A 19,788-nucleotide genomic window follows, 5' to 3' on the forward strand; every position below is an offset into this window, starting at 1 on the left:
TGAAACCAGACTCGACCCGAAAAAAGGCAAAGTCGCTCATCTCTACTAATGAGGTTAGGGGGCTGCGTGGAGGGTTGGTGCGGCAGCTGCGGTTGTTGGTGGGCTCTGGAGGCTTGGTCCAGGGACAGGCTCAGCCAGAACCCAAGATATACCTCCCTGACAGATTTTCTGGAGGGAGAGATCAATTCTTGGTATTTCAGCAAGCCTGCAAATTATATTTCAGGCTGCGCCCTCGTTCATCAGGGAGTGAAGAGCAACGGGTGGGAATCATTATGGCCCTTCTTAAGGGGGATCCCCAATCCTGGGCCTTCTCCCTGCCAGACGATTCACCATCATTAGAGTCCGTGGACGAGTTTTTTGCGGCTTTGGCGCTTGTGTATGGGGATCCTGATGGTGTCGCCCTGGCGGAATCTTGAATCTGTAGGTGTAAACAGGGAGCCCGGGTTGCTGAGGAGTACTGCTTAGAGTTTAGGAGATGGGCCACTAATACTCAGTGGAATGACCCTGCACTTAGGAGTCAATTTGTGCAGGGTTTGTATCCAAAGTTGCATGATACTCTGATGCAGTATGCCGCCCCCAGGTCGCTGGAGGCCGCCATGTCCCTTGCCATCCGGGTGGATAGATGCCTTAGGGAAAGACATATACAAAAAGTGCCCCCTGATGTCCTCGCTAGGGAGGAGGACCCACCAGTGCGGATGGAGGAACCCAGACAGCCCGGTGTTGTTGACACAAAAAAGGGGGTGTCTGCTGCTCGTCATGGTGGGGGGTATGCTTTTCCTGTGGGAAGCCTGGCCATTTTATGAGAGCCTGCCCAGTTCATGCCAAGTCTCCTGTCGAACCTATGCAAGTAGGAGGAGCTAGTTTGTGTACGGAGCTGCCTATGGTTCAGCGAGTGGTGTCGGCATGTTTGTACTGTGGGCAGACTGGTCATGTCCTGAAGGCTTGCCCATTGCGCTCCAAATTATCTGTGCCATCTGAGAAGCCGCATTTCCCTGGTCGCTTGGAGGGAGGCGACCAGGGAGTATACATTTCCTCCATTTTGCCCTCCCAAAGTACCATGTCAGCAGAGGTCTTGGCTGGCGGGGTACCGGAGGTGATACAGGTGTTTGTGGACAGCGGAGCAGGAGTCAGTCTGGTGGATGCTCGCTTTGTCCAGACTCATGGTCTGAGGTGTAGGACGCTAGCCCAGCCTATAAGCGTCCAGGCCATAAACTCTGTTCCACTGAGCCAGGGGAGCTTCACCAAGGTTGTCCATCCATCTGCGTATAGGACATCATTAGGAGTCCTTGACATGCTACGTCTTGGAGGGAATGCCAGTACCTATTGTTTTAGGCCTCCCTTGGCTGAAGAGACACAATCCAGTAATAGATTGGCAGGAGAGGGAAGTGGTCAGCTGGGGGCACTCGTGTGAGGGCTGCTGCCTAGGAACTACTGTCTCTGCCGTCTCTCTTCAATGGACCCCTTCCTCTCCGGTGAGGGCAGCAGATGTGCCGCAGGAGAGTAGGGGCAAGTCTCAACCCTCGCCATTGGCCAACCCTGGGAGGCGCAGACCTCGTGGTGGGAGGGGTTGGAGGGTGGTGTACCCCTTGGTGAGGTGCAGGGGTGTGAGTGTGGTGACACAGGGGGACGCCTCTGTTGTCAGTCCCAGAAAGAGTCCTCCAAGTGGTGACAAACGAACGAGTGGCAATAAACGTTCAGGTCCGGACTTGTGTGTGAACGAGCGTGTATGGGTGGCCACCAAAAAACATCCAGTGGAAGTGTGTTGTGGAGTCTTACTAGCTCATACCAAACATACACATACACAACCCGTTCCCCAGGTCAGAGCTTCGGAGATGTGTGTTAGCTCCAGAACATACGTTGCCAATACCAGCGGGCTCGTTTCTCGTCAACCTGACATGCAGGTAGTTGCTGGGGTGAACTCTGGGTCTAGGCGTCCCCACTGTAGGTGGTTCCTTGATGGGGAGTGGTATTGAGGGTCCAGAATCCCCTCATTAAGGGGAGAGTACTGTCATGATCCATGCTGGATCAGGACTGAGATAAAGCACAGGTAACTTTTTTTTTCCTAAGCTGTGTTTAATGTTTGGTTTTTTGCCCCCAGTGGCCATTAGGATTATTGCACTGTTGTGTCGTTTGTTCTAAGTTTCCCCCCGGTGGTGGTGAGCGTCATTGCACTTGCTTCTTTAGTTTCAGTGCACATGATTAATGCAGGTGTGATTGCTGGCTCTGCTATAAAAGAGTCACAGGTGTTGCAATCAGGGTTGGTGATAGTGTTCATTTCTACCATCCATGGTGGAGGAGGGAGCTGGAGAGCAGCTCTGACAGAGCCTGGTGTGAAAGGAGTCATAGGGGATTTCCTTAGCTCTGACAGAGCTTGGTGGCAGCAATTCAGGAGGAGAGCTGCATGCTGGTGGTGGACTCTGTTGCCAGGAGCAAGTGCAACAGAGTAAAGCTAAGTGGTGTTTCTCTGTTTGTGTTTTTCCATAGTGTGCATTAGTGCAGCGGTGGGGCCAGTGCCTGCGCCACCCAGCTCCCTAGCAAGGGATAGGTGTAGGGTGTTCTAGGGCGACAGGTTCGTGATCGGCGCCCGATGCGGAACCGGCATAGGGAACGTTAGGAGCGTTAGGGACACAGACTCAGGGGAGTGCAGGAGGTCTCCACGTCCCCTGTCCCTATTGCAGGGCCCACCGTTGTAACTGTTTCCCTACCCCTTGTCTTGTTGCTTTAGTTACCGGCCTGCGAGCCGTGTCACACAGGACAATATCACGTGCCGCGTCTTGTTACCGGCCTGCTGGTAGTGTCACACAGGACGGGTCCATGTGACATTTATCACCAACCTAACTTTTTTTTCTGCTGAGCCATGGACCCAGTTCAGCCCTTTGTCCAATTGCTGCAGGCCCTTACTAATGAGTAGAGTTGAGCGAAACGGGTCGGTCATATTCAAAAGTCGCCGACTTTTGCTGAAGTCGGGTTTCATGAAGCGAAACCCGACCATAGCGTGAGGTCGGCCACGAGGTCGGCAACCAGAGCACCAAAGTCGCGTTTCAAAAGATGCTTCCAGCGCCCTTTTTCAGCTAATGATGGAGGACGCACCCAGGGGCTATAAAAGGGCGTGAACGCCGACCGCCATCTTACTTATGCCGATCTTAGCATAGGGAGAGCTGCTGCTGCTGCTAGCGATTTCCACTTACAACACAACACTTTGTGTGCAGTGACAGGGGAGGCTCTATTTTTGTGCATCAGCTCTGTTGGTTATTAGGCTGCCTTATAAGGCTCCCTGATAGCTGCATTGCTGTTTGCACACTGCTGTGCAAACTGCTTTTTTAAAAGCAAAAATACATTTCTTCCTCTTTTCTGCACAGTTACCAAGGGTTCATTTTTCCACCCTTTTGTGTGTGCACTGTGCAGCAGTCCTGCTTATTAGGCTGCCTGGGTCCATACTTGGACTGAGAGCATCATTGTCAGCATCCTCAAATCTCTAGTGAGATCCAAAATCTCACCAATCCTATAGACACTCTCCACCTTGTCATACACCATCCAATTTCAGCCTGTTACATTCAGGTGTAATCTCTCTTGGGCCAGAGACAATAGTTCTGCGTCCTCAAATCTATAGTGAGATCCAAATTCTCACCAATCCTAAGTAAAGCTAAGTGGTGTTTCCCTGTTTGTGTTTTTCCTTAGTGTGTATTAGTGCAGTGGTGGGGCCAGTGTCTGTGCCACCCAGCTCCCTAGTAAGGGATAGGTGTAGGGTGTGCTAGGGCGACAGGTTCGTGATTGGCGCCCGGTGCGGAACCGGCATAGGGAACATTAGGAGCGTTAGGGACACTGACTCAGGGGAGTGCAGGAGGTCTCCACGTCCCCTGTCCCTATCGCAGGGCCCACCGTTGTAATAATAATATAATAATAAATTTTATTTCTATAGCGCCGACATGTTCCGCAGCACTTTACATTTTAGAGGGGATTTGTACAGACAATAGACATTGCAGCATAACAATAATCACATACAGCATAACAATAGTCACATAGATTATAACAAATACCAAGAGGAATGAGGGCCCTGCTCGCAAGCTTACAGTCTATGAGGAAAGAGGTAGACACGAAAGGTGGGTGGTAACAGTTGCCCTGATTGTATGGACCAGCCATAATGTTAAGTGTGTAACAGTACAGACACAGAGGGCTAATGGATGCATAAAGCATGTGGGAACATGATGCGGGGAACCTGGTTATGGTAAAATTTTGGCTGTGCCACCCAGGGATAGATTAGGTTAATGTGTTGACTTGAAACTGTTTCCCTACCCCTTGTCTTGTTGTTTTAGTTACCGGCCTGCGAGCCGTGTCACACAGGACAATATCACGTGCCGCATCTTGTTACCGGCCTGCTGGTCGTGTCACACAGGATGGGTCCACGTGACACTTCCATTCTCCAGAGTGAATAGCGTTGCACTAACTAAAATGATGATAGTGCATCAATTAAATTATGTTTTAAGTGCTTCGTTATGCTGGATTGTTGACATGTTATATAAACAAATAGAAAACACATGAGGATTGAATAACTATATTTGCATAAAGCTCAGAGTGAAGGTGGTCTTGCTCTTTCTCATTTTAAGGAATACTTTGGAATAGTGCAGCTCTTGTAAGGCAGTATTTATTTGAAATATTCCCGGAGGCTCCAGAAACCATTTATGAGTTAGCCCAGGCCAGACAGAAATCATGGCCCATCTGTAAGCTACTGGATGAGCACTGGAAATGTTATAAATACTCTCATGGGGTTGAGGGTGCAAAGAACTGTACTGCTTTTTGGAACAATTTTTACTTTACTGAGTTTTTGAGCATTCCAGATACAGTATCATAGGGTGGACAATATTGAGAAACAAGAAGATTAAACATCATCTGAGTTAGGCTAGTTTCACACTAGCGTTTATGAGCGCAGCGACGGCCTGCGCACGGCCGCCGCTAAGCCCCGCCCCCTGCCGCGCCCCCGCCGGTAGCTCCGCCCACCGACGCATGACGCTGCATGCGCCCTGCGTCCTCTATCTTTATCACAGGGGGCGCAGGCCGTGCGCAGTATGCGTTTAGCAGCGCATGCGTCCTTTTGACGGTGCGCCGACCTGCGCCAAACGCAACCTGCTGCAGTTTGGTTGCATCGGCGCACCGTCGAAAAGGCGCATGCGCCGCCAAACGCATACTGCGCACGGCCTGCGCCCCCTGTGATAAAGATAGGGGACGCAGGGCGCATGCAGCGTCATGCACCGGTGGGCGGAGCTACCGGCGGGGTGCGGCAGGGGGCGGGGCTTAGCGGCGGCCGTGCGCAGGCCATCGCTGCGCTCATAAACGCTAGTGTGAAACTAGCCTAAAGTGTAATTAAATTATTTTTGTTATTCGAGTGAAAATATGGGTGATAATTATTTTAGGCACCTTCATACATATTTAGAAACAGAAGAAAAAGAGAAGTTCCAGTTTTATATATGAGGGTTTTTATTATACACATTAAAAGGGAAAACTAATCACTGTCAAGACTTTATGTAGTTATTATTAAGGGACGTACGGATGGGCAAACAAGTTGGGAACGGCATTATTAGAAAAAAAAAGTTATAATAATATTCTGGGAGCATTATTATGTGCTGAAAGGGACTAAATGTCAAAGATAAACATTAGTCATTTTACCTCAGTGGTAAGCCAGGAGTTTGCCGTGTCTCCCACCCCAACGCGCGTTTTGCCAATTCTTCTTCCTGGGACGTGTATAGTGAGAGAGGCAGAATGTCTATTTAAAAAGTCTGCGGGCCAATCAAGATGTGATCTACGCTGCCATATGATGTCCCTGTAACATCACGCAATGCCCGGCTGGAGAACCACCCCTATGTGTCCGTGTACTCATGATGATAGGTGCCAGGATGATGACATCTCACGTCTCCGCTGATAAGACCTCCCACTTCTGGCTGCAATGTAACGCATGTGTTCCACCCAGCTTGCGCCAAGCAGAAGTCACGGTCACATCTGATGCAAGAAGCACAACAGTCCGACGAGAAGACAGCAGTGCATGCGCATCTCCAAGTCACAGAAAAAGAATGTTCATAGGTATATAAAAATGATTGGAATTAGTAAATAAAATTATTAATGTATGCAATGCCTCAAAGGTCTATATGAGTTGGGCCAATAAAAAAATGCCAGTGCCAATGTTAAAAAGAAAAATGCAAGCAAACATATGCATATGTGAAAACGTATGTTTATTTGCTGAGGTAAAATGACTAATATTTATCTTTGCCATTTGGTCCCTTTCTTTTGCTGCTAGTTCAGGTTACCATCCAGTTTTACATGTACTGAGACACTATATGACTAATTGGTCAGCTCTATCCACTTGGACAGAGATTTAAACTCTGATTGACCTCTATACTTTCCTTTGCCTCCTTGCACGCCACTTGCCTAGTATGCATATATAAGTAAAGTAAAGGCATTCTAATAATATTAACTGACACTTATTCATTTATTTATAGAAATATAAATAGGTGTTTTTTGGTGCCTTATAATGCATAATTTATGTATGGAACCATTTAGGTTTATCTAAAATGTAAAAATCCTTTCGTGACCAGCGATAGTCGCTTTTTGCCTAGTCTTTGCTTTTGACATGAGGCACCCTTTTATCAACTTGTATTTATATGTTTAATAAAATGAATTTGCAATATATACTGTACTCCTTTTCCCTTTTGCTGTGTGTGAGGGAATGTTGGATGTATTGTGATACGGAGTGTGACCTTGGTATCTAAGGTTATTGATGGACTAATATGTATGTACAAGAGTCCCACGACTATACATTAGTTATATTTTTTAGCTGAATAATCTTGTTACCTAGAAAGGATGAACTTCTAAAGTAGGTGAAAGTTGTCTTTACCTGTAATTCTAAACAGCTCTACAGTCTTATCTGCTTAGTCAGCAATTCTTCAAATGGTAATAGTTGATTATAGATGATAATGCCCCTTTACATTTTATATTTTCTGGGCATAAAACAGTGACTCATTCTTACACCAGAGAAAACAATGAAGCTTGCTACAAAGTAGTTTTAAAATTAGTTTTATAAACAATGCAATGGGCAAGATTCTCTGTTAACATGAACTTGGAGTAAGTGGAGGAATAGTTAATCCATAAGCTGCAGTCTGACGCAACCATTTTTATCTTCATGAGTGCCATAGAAAATGCTCACTGCCCAGGGAGTGCACTCAGAATGACAAGTTATTGGAATATAAGTAGCTATTAAATATAATTTTGTTTTCACGTTCATAGTTTATCCAATATCCAATCATTGAGGCTTTTTCACACCTTTTAAGGTAAAGAACATAGATTTGGTCAATAGCTTAGATGCCACATCTTTTCTTCAGTCATTGAACTTTAAATCCAAAGAGAAATGTCAAACAACAGTCCCACTGTATCAGCAGAAGCCTCCCCAAATATGCATCAAATGATCTGTATCATGTAGATGACTGCCAGTTGTATTCTAATTCACAGAGAGCTAGCATCAGTCTCAAGGCTTTACAGCTTGTAGAGAGGCTGTGGGCTGTTCATGTAAAGGGAAATAGTTCCTTCTTGTGTTTTGGATTGCTGAATAGTTTTAAGATTGTTCCTGTGTGATTTAAACAAATATGTCATGTTAAAAAGCTTGAAGCATCCATGACTGATGCAGTTGGTTAACAGCGATTGCTTGCAGCAAGTAGAAGCATTTAGGCTTTGTTAGAATTGGCAATGACTGATTGCCGGCCGGCAGATCATATGAAAGTTATTTATAGATGAATTAGTAAAGTTGACCAAAATCCCTAAGAATAAGAAAAAGCCCTCTCCAAAGTAGATAAAAGGTTTTTTTTTTGTAGAACACATAGTTTTTAATACTCTATTAGAGCACTTGAGCTAACAGTGGAGAATATCTTATTAATCAGCCCTTACAGCTGCAAGCCCCCAAAAATTCAATCCTTAGATTGGCCATCGGATCTCCTGACCTAAGTGTCACAGCATGTATTTCTAAGCAACTGTCATGCTCAGGTCAGGAGAGCAGATGGCCAGTCGGAGGATTGCGATGCGATCTTCGGGCGAGTAATACGGCAGTCTGACTGAAGCCAATCACTGAAGTCGGTGCAGAGCGGTGGGTGGGATCATGGGAGGGGGCGGCTTACAGCAATACACCGTACAGCAAAAAAGTTACATATTTGAAAGGGCTGCCCAAGCCCTATTTCAGGGAAACTATTAGTATGGTGAGCAAAAAAATCACCTGACATATTCCCTTTAAAATTCTTCAGACATTTTCCACGGAGGACAACAGCTATGATGGATACTTCTCTGAAAGACTCTGCACATACATGCATCACATGGTTACATGGAAAGCCCGTTGATTTGACTGATGTTGATGAGAATTTTAAAGCAGATTCTGATCTAAAATCTAGGTTAAAAAGCTTAAGGTTGACCACCACTAGCCATCCCTAGATTAAAGAGGTTGTCCGGGACTTTAACACTGTTGGCCTATCCTTAGGATAGGTCATCAATTTCTGATCGGTGGGGATGCGACACCCATCATCCTCGTCAATCAACTGTTCCTGGTGTCAGCAGTGACTAGAACTGCTCAGTTATGGAGCTGCACAGCACAGTTTCGTCTACTGTATAGTGGCCACAATTGGGTATTGTACATCTGCCCCTATTCAAATCAATATTCGGTGGATGTGCAGTATCCGGCCACAGCCACTATTCACGGAACTATCCTGTGCAGCGCCATAACTGAGCAGTTTCAGCTGCCATTGACACTGGGAACAGCTGATTGTCAGGGTGCCCAGGTGTCACACCCCCACTGATCCGATGATGATGACCTATCCTAAGTACAGGTCATCAATGTTAAAGTCCCAGATAATACATTTAATCAGTTCAGGATCTCAATTAAAATAAAAACAGTGCACATTCACATTTGTTATTCCGAAAAATATTGTTCCCGGTGCATGACGTAATGACTGGCACATGCAGTTTGCAGCCAATGAGCTCCATTGGAGCAGATGTTCACTCTAATGAAATAGCAAAGGTTGCAGATGACGAGTTGCCGCTTATTGACTGCAGCACGCACGTGACACAACAAACTATGTCACTTACTGGAACCAGCGATGTCAACATCACTGGAATAGTGCTGATGCAGGAGGTGAGCATACACTATTTTTAATTTAGATGAGGTCTTGAGCTGATTAAGCTGGGATTATTAGTGAACAATCCTATTAAAATACTCTTTCAATAAAGCTTCCTAATGATCTCAATAGGGAAAAGGAGCTGTAGTACACATGGTACTGTGTTTTTCCACATTTTATTAAGCACTGGAAAACAAAATATCAATTATATAAAAAAAAGCTCCAAACTTGGCCGATTAGAAGTGAAATAAACCTCCTCATACACAAAAATAAGTAGCAAATATTGCATAAAAAAGCCTTAAAAAATCTTCATTAAAAAATCGAAATGAACCCAGCCTGATGTTTCATTGTTACTCCTGGTGCTGAAATAGAATTAATGTGGTTGTTCACTGTTAATTTTTATATTAAATTTACGCCCAGTGTATTGTTAAAAAAAATAATAATAATTTTGACGATCAGTGGCTGCTGATTTTTATAATTTTTATTTATACTACCATGGGCTGGGTTTTAATATAAAAATGAGTAGTGGACATCCCATTTATCCACTCTCTTCTTGTGGCAGGTACTTAATATCCAATGACAAAAATCACCGCAATAATGCCAGCTTAGGACTTTAGCCTGTACCCACAAAATACAGTTGGCTGACATTGGAGGTACCGTAATTCCGATCCTACCCATTTTACGCCTTAGACGCTGCAGTCACTAGCATTTGCAGCATCTAAGTATTTAAACAGAAAGATGAAAGTCCCTGTGCCCTTCATTCACTGCTAACCGAGTGTCTTCGGCGTGCTTGAAAAATATGTTTGAGTCCCCAAAGCTACGTCTCGTGGCTGTTCGACAGCTGCAACACATGCAGGAATTATCTGTTTGTTAGGCAAATCCCTGCATTTGTAGCGGCTGTCGAACAGCCACAAGAACAGCAGGTGCGGGGACTCGAGCATATTTTTCGAACATGCTGAAGACACTCGATTAGCACCTGAACATGCTCCGATAGCACCTTATCCGACCACATTCACTCATCACTAATGCTAATGTGTCGATATGAAACAAAATTAGAATATCATCAAAAAGTTAATTTATTTCAGTTCTTCAATACAAAAAGTGAAACTCATATATTAGATAGAGTCGTTACAAACAAAGTAATAAGAGACACCATACCCAACAATGCAGACAAAGCTGAAGGCTGCTATCAAAGCAACCTGAGCTTCCATAGCACCTCAGCAGTGCCACAGGCTGATCGCCTCCATGCCACGCCGCATTGATGCAGTAATTCATGCAAAAGGAGCCCCGACCAAGTAATGAGTACATTTACTGAACAAACATTTCCATAGGACAACATATTGGATTTTAAAATCCTTTTTCATGCTGGTGTTATAAAGTATTCTAATTTACTGAGATAATGACTTTTGGGTTTTCATTGTCTGTAATCCATAATCATTAACAGAAATAAACACTTGAAATAGATCACTCTGTAATTACTATCTAATATATGAGATTCACTTTTTGTATTGAAGAACTGAAATAAATTAACTTTTTGATGATATTCTAATTTTGTGAGAAGCATCTGTATGTCAAGGGCCTAACAATGAACACCTGGTCTGCCGTGTACAGAAGACAATTTATATTAGTCCTAGCCAAAGATATATTACACTGTAAAACTAGAATATGAGAAAAACACAAATTCAAGTTCCCTGAAAAATCCCAAAGTTTTTTACTTTTGGAAAGGATTTGGAGACAATAAAGATGTATGATCTACTACCCTATTCATTGTTACCATTTTATAATAAATGTAAATGGAAATTGTCAGAAATGTTTTAATGGTTTTTAATTACAATTAATAATTGTAAGTAAGATTTTATTCAGGAGCAGAAAAATTGCAGACAACTATGTGTGTGCCTTCTGGTCCAATATTATCAATGATTATTCAGATGTTATATCATATTGGCTTTTCTTTCAGTATTTCTGAGTTCACCTTAAGGCTGATCTCTTGAAGATAGGTAAAAACACCATGGTTTTTCAACTTGTACATGTGTAGAACATTTCCACTATGCACATATGAAGGATTAGATTAAGCCGGTTGCATGTTAATAAGCAAAGCTAAGCTTTGAGAAGAATTAGCACAGTCAGAAGTATCCCATGCATAACAAAAGCTGTATAAGCATAAGCAGGCATTGCTTGTCAGTTAGCAGGGATGAGTAAGAACATGAAATACAATGTTTAGCGATATTGGATGATATTTAAACAGTCCAAAATACAGCAAATAATGTAACAAACTTCATTGTCTTCCTGTTACAGAAACACCATATTTTAGCAAACTGTTGTGCTGTAAACCATGAAGAAATACATCTAAAGCATGGTTATACATATGGTACAATATGGGTGATCTATGTGCCTCTATGTGACTTCTGAAGAGAGAGGACCCATTCAAGGTTGGTTTAATCCCCTTTTTACTAGGTGATGAGAACGTGCACATGTATGTGATGCAAACAAAATGAAAATGTACATAAAAGAGGCATGGGGCACCAATTCCTAATGTTGGTGGTTAAGATTGTGGAACTGTAGAACTTAAGTAGAACCTAAATGAAACCTATTTTTTTTCTTTGCCATGGGGCTCTCCTTTCTCTATGTACACCATTGCTAGTAAACCAGACTACATATTCTGTAGGTACAATGTTTCTATTTTACAGACCTGGTTTCACAATCTGCAAAGGTAGCCTAGGTAATTCTTCTAATGATATCTATTGATTGGTAACATCCATCCCACATCTTAAAGGAGTCTGTATGATCAGATAATGCTATTAACTTGCAGATATAGGTTTAATCTGAAGAGTAGTAGTGTTCTAAACATGCCTGGCTGCTTTACTAAAATTGTGGTGCCAAAGAGAATATGAACTTTATTTCTCACGGAAGTCACCAGCTTTCAGTCATATAGGCGTGCGGGTTAAGGCTACACTTATGACTCACTAAACTGTGAGTGAAAAAGAGAAAAAAGAGAGACAAGCGCACATAGACGGAAAGAGTATAGGCTAGATGAAGTTTGGGGGAGGTGAGGGGGTGCTCACCTGACCAGGCTATGCATGTAAAAACCCTTTTCTATGCCCATAAAGTATACAGCTGCTGCAGTCATACTCACGGATAGAAAGAAATCTTCATCTTCATAGATACCTTTCTCTATGCCTTCAAACATGCCACCATCACACTCATCCTCAAAAAAAACAACCTTGACCCAACTACTATGCCCAGCTATCGCCCCATATCACTGCTCTGTTTGCTTCCAAACTCCTTGAACACCATGTCCATGTTCAACTTTCCTCCCACGTCTCATCTAACTCTCTCCTTGACAACCTCCAATCTGGCTTCCGCCCTCACCACTCAACCGAAGCTGCCCTAACCAAAATTACTAATGACTTACTCACAGTCAAAGCTAACAAACAGTTCTCCATCCTCCTCCTTCTCGACCTGTCCTCTGCCTTCGACACAGTCGACCACTGCCTACTGCTACAGATTCTTTCTTCCCTTGGCATCAAAGACCTTGACCAGTCCTGGATCGCCTCATACCTTTCCAACCGCACATTTAGCATTTCCCACTCCCACACTACTTCTTTATCCCACCCTCTCTCTGTTGGAGTCCCCCAAGGCTCTGTCTTCGGGCCCCTACTTTTTCCATCTATACCCTTGGCCTAGGACAACTCAAAGTCCCATGGCTTCCAGTACCACCTGTATGCAGACTACACTCAGATCTACCTGTCTGTCTCAGATGTCACCTTTCTGCTGTCCAGAATCCCGGCGTGTCTATCAGCCATATCCTCCTTATTCACCTCTCGCTTCCTAAAACTCAATGTAGACAAAACCGAACTCATCATCTTTCCTCCATCTCAGGTATCTTCCCTACCTGTTCTATCTATTATGGTAAACGGGATCATGCTCTCTCCCACACCAGAAATCTGCTGCCTCGGAGTAACTCTTGACTCTGCCTGTCCTTCAAACTACACGTCCAAACTCTTGCCACCTCCTGTCACCTCCAACTCAAAAATATTTTCAGAATCCATCATTTCCTCAGCACTCAATCTGCTAAAACTCTTGTACACGCCCTCATCATCTCCCACCTTCACTACTGCAACACTCTCCTCTGTGGCCTCCCTGCTAACTCTCTTGCACCACTCCAGTCTGTCCTCAACTCTGCTGCCTGACTAATCCACCTCTCTCCTCGCTACTCTCCTGTTTATCTCCTCTGCAAATCCCTCCGCTGGCTCCCAATTCCCCAACAAATCCAGTTCAAACTATTAACACTGACCTACAAAGCCATCCACAACCTGTCCCCTCCCTATATCTCTGAACTAATCTCCCAATATCTTCACTCACGTAATCTTCGATCCTCCCAAGACCTTCTACTCTCTTCCACACTTATTCGTTCCTCACACAACCGCCTCCAAGATTTCTCCCGAATATCCCCCATCCTCTGGAATTCCATGCCTCAACACGTCCGATTATACACCACCCTCGGATCCTTCAAACGGAACCTGAAAACCCATCTCTTCAGGAAAGCTTACAGCCTGCAATAATCATTCTGCCACCTCACCACCACCTGGGTTGCCTCCTCACCACCACCGGAGCTGCTGCACCCCTGACCTTCTGTCTCTTCCCCATTATCCCATAGAATGTAAGTCTGCAAGAACAGGGTCCTCTCCCCTCTGTACTAGTCTGTTATTGTAAATTTGTTTACTGCAAATGATATCCATAACTTTGTATGTAACCCCTTCTCATGTACAGCACCATGGAATTAATGGTGCTATATAAATAAATAATAATAATAATAATAATAATTTTGAGGAGTAAAAGGAGATGGATATTTCTGGTTGACAGCTGCTGGAAAAGTAGTTTTTCCACGATATGGTAGTGTTTAATAGTAGTTTTACTAAGCATTTGAATTCTTGTAAGAACTTGAAATGAACAAAAGCTACTATTAAATACTACCACAGAGTGGAATGACTGCTTTTCCAGTAGCAGCAGCACGGTCAACCAGTTACATCCATCTCATTTTACTCCTCATTACACTTTGAGTGGCAGATGTAAGCTTGCCTTGGTACTTTGACAGACTGCTGACTCTGGACTGATGCACTGCTGAGAGAACTATCAATCAAAGTGCTGGGGTGTGCTTACAGCCGCCCCTCACAGTGTAGTTAGCCATGACTGAAGCCGTGCTGAGTCTGACACCTGCATGACTGAGAGCTGGCGGCTGCCAGGAGGAATAATATTCATTTTCTCCTGCCTACCACATTTTCAGCACAGAAGCCAGATATCTTCATAATGCTAATAATCTGCATTTAAGTTGTACCAATTTAGTTTATGCAAGGAACTAAATCAGAAAAGTGAACATAAATTCCCTTAAAACAGACTTTAATTATCATATTAAAAAACCCATTCCCAGTGAAAGAATTGGTAAATACCAAAAATAGAAAAAATAGCCACCAGAATTTCAAAAAGGTCTAAGCATACCCTACAATAGGCCTTACTCAAAACCTGCCTTGCTGTGGAGGTTGGCACCATAAAAGAACAATTTTTTGGCACCCCCACTCAACGAAGACTGTCCCTCACTCCCCTATCTCATACTAACAATGCAAGTGGGAAAACAATATCTTAAAGTAGAAATGAAGAAAGCAGAAAACCACTGGTCAAAAATACTGGTTTAAAAATATTCAAAGAACTTTTGATAAACTAATAGAGACCACTAGGTGTCATCCCAAACAACTACTCCAGCAAATAGTAACATATGATTAAAACCAAGTTACATAGGATAATATACAGTAAGTTATTGATAAACTCGGCTAATATGATAGCAGTCATGGAGATCACTTAACATGCATAGGATGCCCCACCCATAATGACATCCAGCACTTTCATCATCTTCTACCATCGCTAAGGCCTCGTGATGAACCGTGACTGTGGGGAAACGCATTGGGGTGCATCCTATGCATGATAAGTGATCTCCCTGACTGCTATTACATTAGCTTGACTTTACCTTGGCTAAAACTTTTTTATCATGTTATTTGCTGGAGAAGTTTAGGATGATGTGATTTGTTTATTTATGTTTATCTAATGGTTTAAGGCATACCCAAAGACCGCCCTAATAAGGGGGCATCCCATGCATGTTAAGTGATCTCCATGACTGCTATCATATTGGCTGAGTTTATCGATAACTTATATTATCTAACTTGGCTATAATCATATGTTGTTATTTGCTGGAGCAGTTGTTTGGGATGACACCTAGTGGTCTCTAGTTTATCAAAAAGTTTTCTGAATTTTTTTGACCAGTATTTTTGATCAGTTTTTTTCTGATAGCTTCATTTTGCTCTCTTAAGATATTGTTTTCCCACCTTAATTTTTAGGGTGATATAGGGGAGTGAGGGACAGTCCTCGTTGAGTGGGGGCGCCAAAAGATTGTTCTTTTAGGGTGCCAACCTCCACTGCAAGGAAGGTTTTGAGTAAGGCCTATTGTAGGATATGCTTAGGTCTTTTTGAAATTCTGGTTGCCATCTTTTCTATTTTTGGTATTCACCAATTTTTTTAACCCTATATCTTTGTGTTTATAGTGTTCTCTTACCTGACAGGTTGCCTTTAAAGGGGAGAAATACTGCCGTACCATTCAGTACCACAACACAATGTACATAGCTGTGCCAGTTCTAGTGTGGCACGACCCCTTCAATCAGCTTATTGGTTAGAGTTCTGGAAGTCAGAATCCAATCTATCTGATAGTGATGATCTTTGCTAAGGATAAACCATCCCAGCAATATTAAAGTTTAGAATAATCAAGGTTTGCATTTTATTAAATATTAGGCCAGTACCTCATCATCTGGAGATTCTGCTGATTTTCCAGTGGTTCCCATCTGTAAAGAAAAATGAAGATTACAAAATAATAATTTTGAGTTACAATTTTAATTATTACTTTTCCTGCTACTTTTCATCTTTTTCTTTATTTCCTTAAAAGCTGTCTTGCTGAAAGATATGATGGGTTTTCTATGACATATACACAAATAACAAAAATTATTGATTACATATTTTTTGGAAAAATTGGAAAAGAACATAAAGACAATTTAAATCAATTTCATAAAGCCAGGTAACTAATTAAAATGAGTGCTTTGTAGTATGAGAGCAGTAAGATGTAGGGGCAGAGAGACTAACTGTAGCGATGTGTCACTTACTGGATTGCTCGGTGTAGATCCTAAAGAGAGGAAAGTATATACTGACCCAGTTACACACACTGCCATGGAAGACGTCTTGGAAAAAAAACCTGTACAAAATGCTTTAAGCTGTAGGAATTTTTGCATGCACAAAAAAAAAAAAAAAATGAGCCCCAAACAAAAGGCTTACACTAAAAACTTTTGTTTTCACTTATGGACATATGGCTGTTGCAGTATTAATGTTGCAAAATCACACTGAAAACAATTGTCTGCCACGTGATATGGTCTTAAACATTCTAAAGCAAATGCTCTTTTCTGTATCATTTATCTACCTGTAGGTTGCAGATAATTGTGCTAGAAAATAAATAAAAAAAATAGAGTATTCCAGATAGGGAGTCGGAATATGAATTTAGGTCATTCCATTAGTCATATTTTGGAGCAAAATATCTTTTCAAGCTTTCTTACCATGTTCGCAGTCGTTGATCTTTCATCGTCTTCAGTAACCATGCTTTGCTGTGTACTTGCCAGTATGCTGTCCCTATGGAGATCCTGCTCTGAAAACCTCTCTAACAATGAATAATGTGCAGTTATTTCATGCTCATCAATAATGTCTGTGGATATATTTAAAACTTGATTATTTTTCTTTTTGTCTTTCTTCCCTTGTCTTGTTGCCTAAAAAAAAATCAGAGGAAAAATGTGTTACTTTGTTACATGAAGTAATATTTTTAAAAGCTAAGCATAAACATAGTTATGAAGAGATACATTAAACTAATATCACTTTTTGAACCAAACACAGTACTAACCCAAAAAGTCACCAAGATTGGAATTTAAAGTGATGAGGTTGCCAATATAAATAACATGCATTATAAAATAGATCTTTTAGACCTGATGATGTTTTTGTGCTTACTTTGACATCAATGTCAGAATTGCTGCAAAATCATTTTAGAAGTCTTCTCATATGAGCTCTTTGCGTCCACTGACTGATAACGTTTCATGAACGATAACAATCCCCTTCTACCTATCCACATTGACAGCTCTTGTGCCTCTGCCCTGCTGCTACTGAACTCTTACACTGCTCAGTACAAGCTGCAAATTGTTTGTTAGGTTATGTGGGCAGAGTGAGTTTAGCTCATAAATACTGCATATATTATAATTATGAAATGCTGATTTTAATATTAGGTGGGAAAACTTTCAAAAGTTTCATACAGGCATTCTTACATGGATTTAATCATGTATCCTGTTTGTATTATGTAATCTGGTGACAACCAATCACGGATGATTGGAAGTGGAAATGACTGATTTTTAACATCTTTGACAGACTAAAAAGTTATTCTGGTAAATGGTGAAATTGCTAACTGCTTGTAAAAAAAACAAGAAACTTTGCAATATAATTATTAAAAATAATCTCTGGAGGGATTTTAATTCTATTGTGTACTGCTCATTGCCTAGGATACCGGCCACTGCTGAAGTCTGTCAGTGGTGACTAGGCTCCAAGGCAAGGAGCGCAGCGATTACCATAATACTGTAAAGCATAACTGTAGAAAAAAACCCATTTACAGAATTGTTAACCCCTTTACCCCCAAGGGTGGTTTGCACGTTCATGACGGGCCAATTTTTACAATTCTGACCACTGTCCCTTTATGAGGTAATAACTCTGAAACGCTTCCATGGATCCCACTGATTCTGACAATGTTTTCTTGTGACATATTTTACTTCATGTTAGTGGTAAAATTTAATTCAAATAGCTTGCATTTATTTGTGAAAAAAATGGAAATTTGGAGAAAATTTAGAAAATTTCTCAATTTTCCAACTTTGAATTTTTATGCCCTTAAATCACAGAGATATGGCACACAAAAAACTTAATAAGTGACATTTCACATATGTTTACTTTACATCAGCACAATTTTGGAACCAAAATTTTTTTTTGTTAGGAAGTTATAAGGGTTAAAAGTTGACAAGCGATTTCTCATTTCTACAACACCATTTTATTTTTACGGACCACATCACATTTGAAGTCACTTTGAGGGGTCTATATGATAGAAAATACCCAAAAGTGACACCATTCTAAAAACTGCACCCCTCAAGGTGCTCAAAACCACATTCAAGAAGTTTATTAACCCTTCTGGTGCTTCACAGGAATTTTTTGAAAGTTTAAAAAAATGAACATTTAACTTTTTTCCCAAAAACATGGATTTTTGAGATAACTCACTGTAAAATCCTTTTCTCCGAGACGCTCATTGGGGGACATAGATACTGTGGGTGTATGCTTCTGCCACTTGTAGGCTGACACTAAGTGAAAAAAAGAGGTTAGCTCCTCCTCCGTCGTATACACCCTCGCCCCTATTGCGGGCGGAACTCAGTTTGGTGCCAAAGCAGTAGGAGGACAACAAATTCAGCCTTAATACAGGTACAACATGTCCAGAAAAGGACCACCCTTATATCACATAAATAAATGCGTATTAACTAAGCAGAAAGCAGAGCCAACTGGCTAATAGGGTGGGTGCTGTGTCCCCCAATGAGCGTCTCGGAGAAAAGGATTTTACGGTGCGTTATCACAAAAATCCATGTTTCTCCTTCACCTCATCGGGGGACACAGATACTGTGGGACATCCTATAGCAGTCCCTGGGTGGGAGATTGACTCACCGATCCAAGCGACATGCACCTCTTGTTTAACAGGTACGCCACTGCTGCTTGGAGCATCCTTCTACCCAGGCTCGCATCCGCCGAGGCCTGAGCATGGATATTATAATGTTTGGCAAATGTGTGCAGGCTGGACCAGGTTGCTGCCTTGCAAACCTGTTTGATCGAAGCCTGGTGCCGAAGTGCCCAAAAGGCACCCACTGCCCGGGTAGAGTGCGCTCCGATCCCTGCTGGAATCGGCGTGCCTCTAACGCGGTAGGACTCCTGAATCGTCCAACGAATCCATCTGGCTATGGTCGATTTTGAGGCTGCGAGTCCCTTCCTGCACCCCTCGGGTTGCACGAACAGCGTGTCCGTCTGACGAAAGGGTGCTGTCCGCGACACATATCTCCGGAGGGCTTTTACCAGGTCTAACGTGTGAAGAGCCTTTTCCACATGGCGCACCGGTGCTGGAAAAAATGAAGGCAAAACAATATCTTCATTAATGTGAATAGAGGACACAACTTTTGGCCGAAAAGGAGGGGCTGGTCTGAGGACCACCTTATCCCTATGGAAAGTGAGGAACGGAGCTCGTCAGGATAGGGCCGCCAGCTCTGAAACCACCTGATGGAAGTGATGGCCACTAGGAACACCACTTCCCAGGTAAGGTACCTCAAAGAGATATTCTGAAGCGGTTCAAATGGAGCTTCCTGCAGAACACCTAGGACCATGTTAAGGTCCCAGGCGTCCATAGGCGCCTTCTAGGGAGGTACCAAGTGGGAGACTCCCTGAATGAAAAAAGTCTCCACCTGCAAATTAGTAGCAATTCTGCACTGGAACAGGACGGATA

General features: G+C 42.7%; 1 protein-coding gene across 1 annotated transcript in view; it reads right to left on the minus strand.

The window, feature by feature from the left end:
• The window catches only part of LOC141095090 (uncharacterized), a 616,558-nt gene that overhangs the window by 363,913 nt on the left and 232,857 nt on the right, over positions 1–19,788 (minus strand). The window contains exons 67-68 of the mRNA XM_073580971.1: positions 16,784–16,990; positions 15,983–16,024 (exon numbers count right to left, since the gene is read on the minus strand). Coding sequence (XP_073437072.1) covers positions 15,983–16,024; positions 16,784–16,990 — 249 coding nt within the window. The remainder of the gene's footprint in view (positions 1–15,982; positions 16,025–16,783; positions 16,991–19,788) is intronic.

This window comes from Dendrobates tinctorius, unplaced genomic scaffold, assembly GCF_039654945.1.
Source record: "Dendrobates tinctorius isolate UK_male_01 unplaced genomic scaffold, ASM3965494v1 ptg000066l, whole genome shotgun sequence".
Lineage (NCBI taxonomy): Eukaryota > Metazoa > Chordata > Amphibia > Anura > Dendrobatidae > Dendrobates > Dendrobates tinctorius.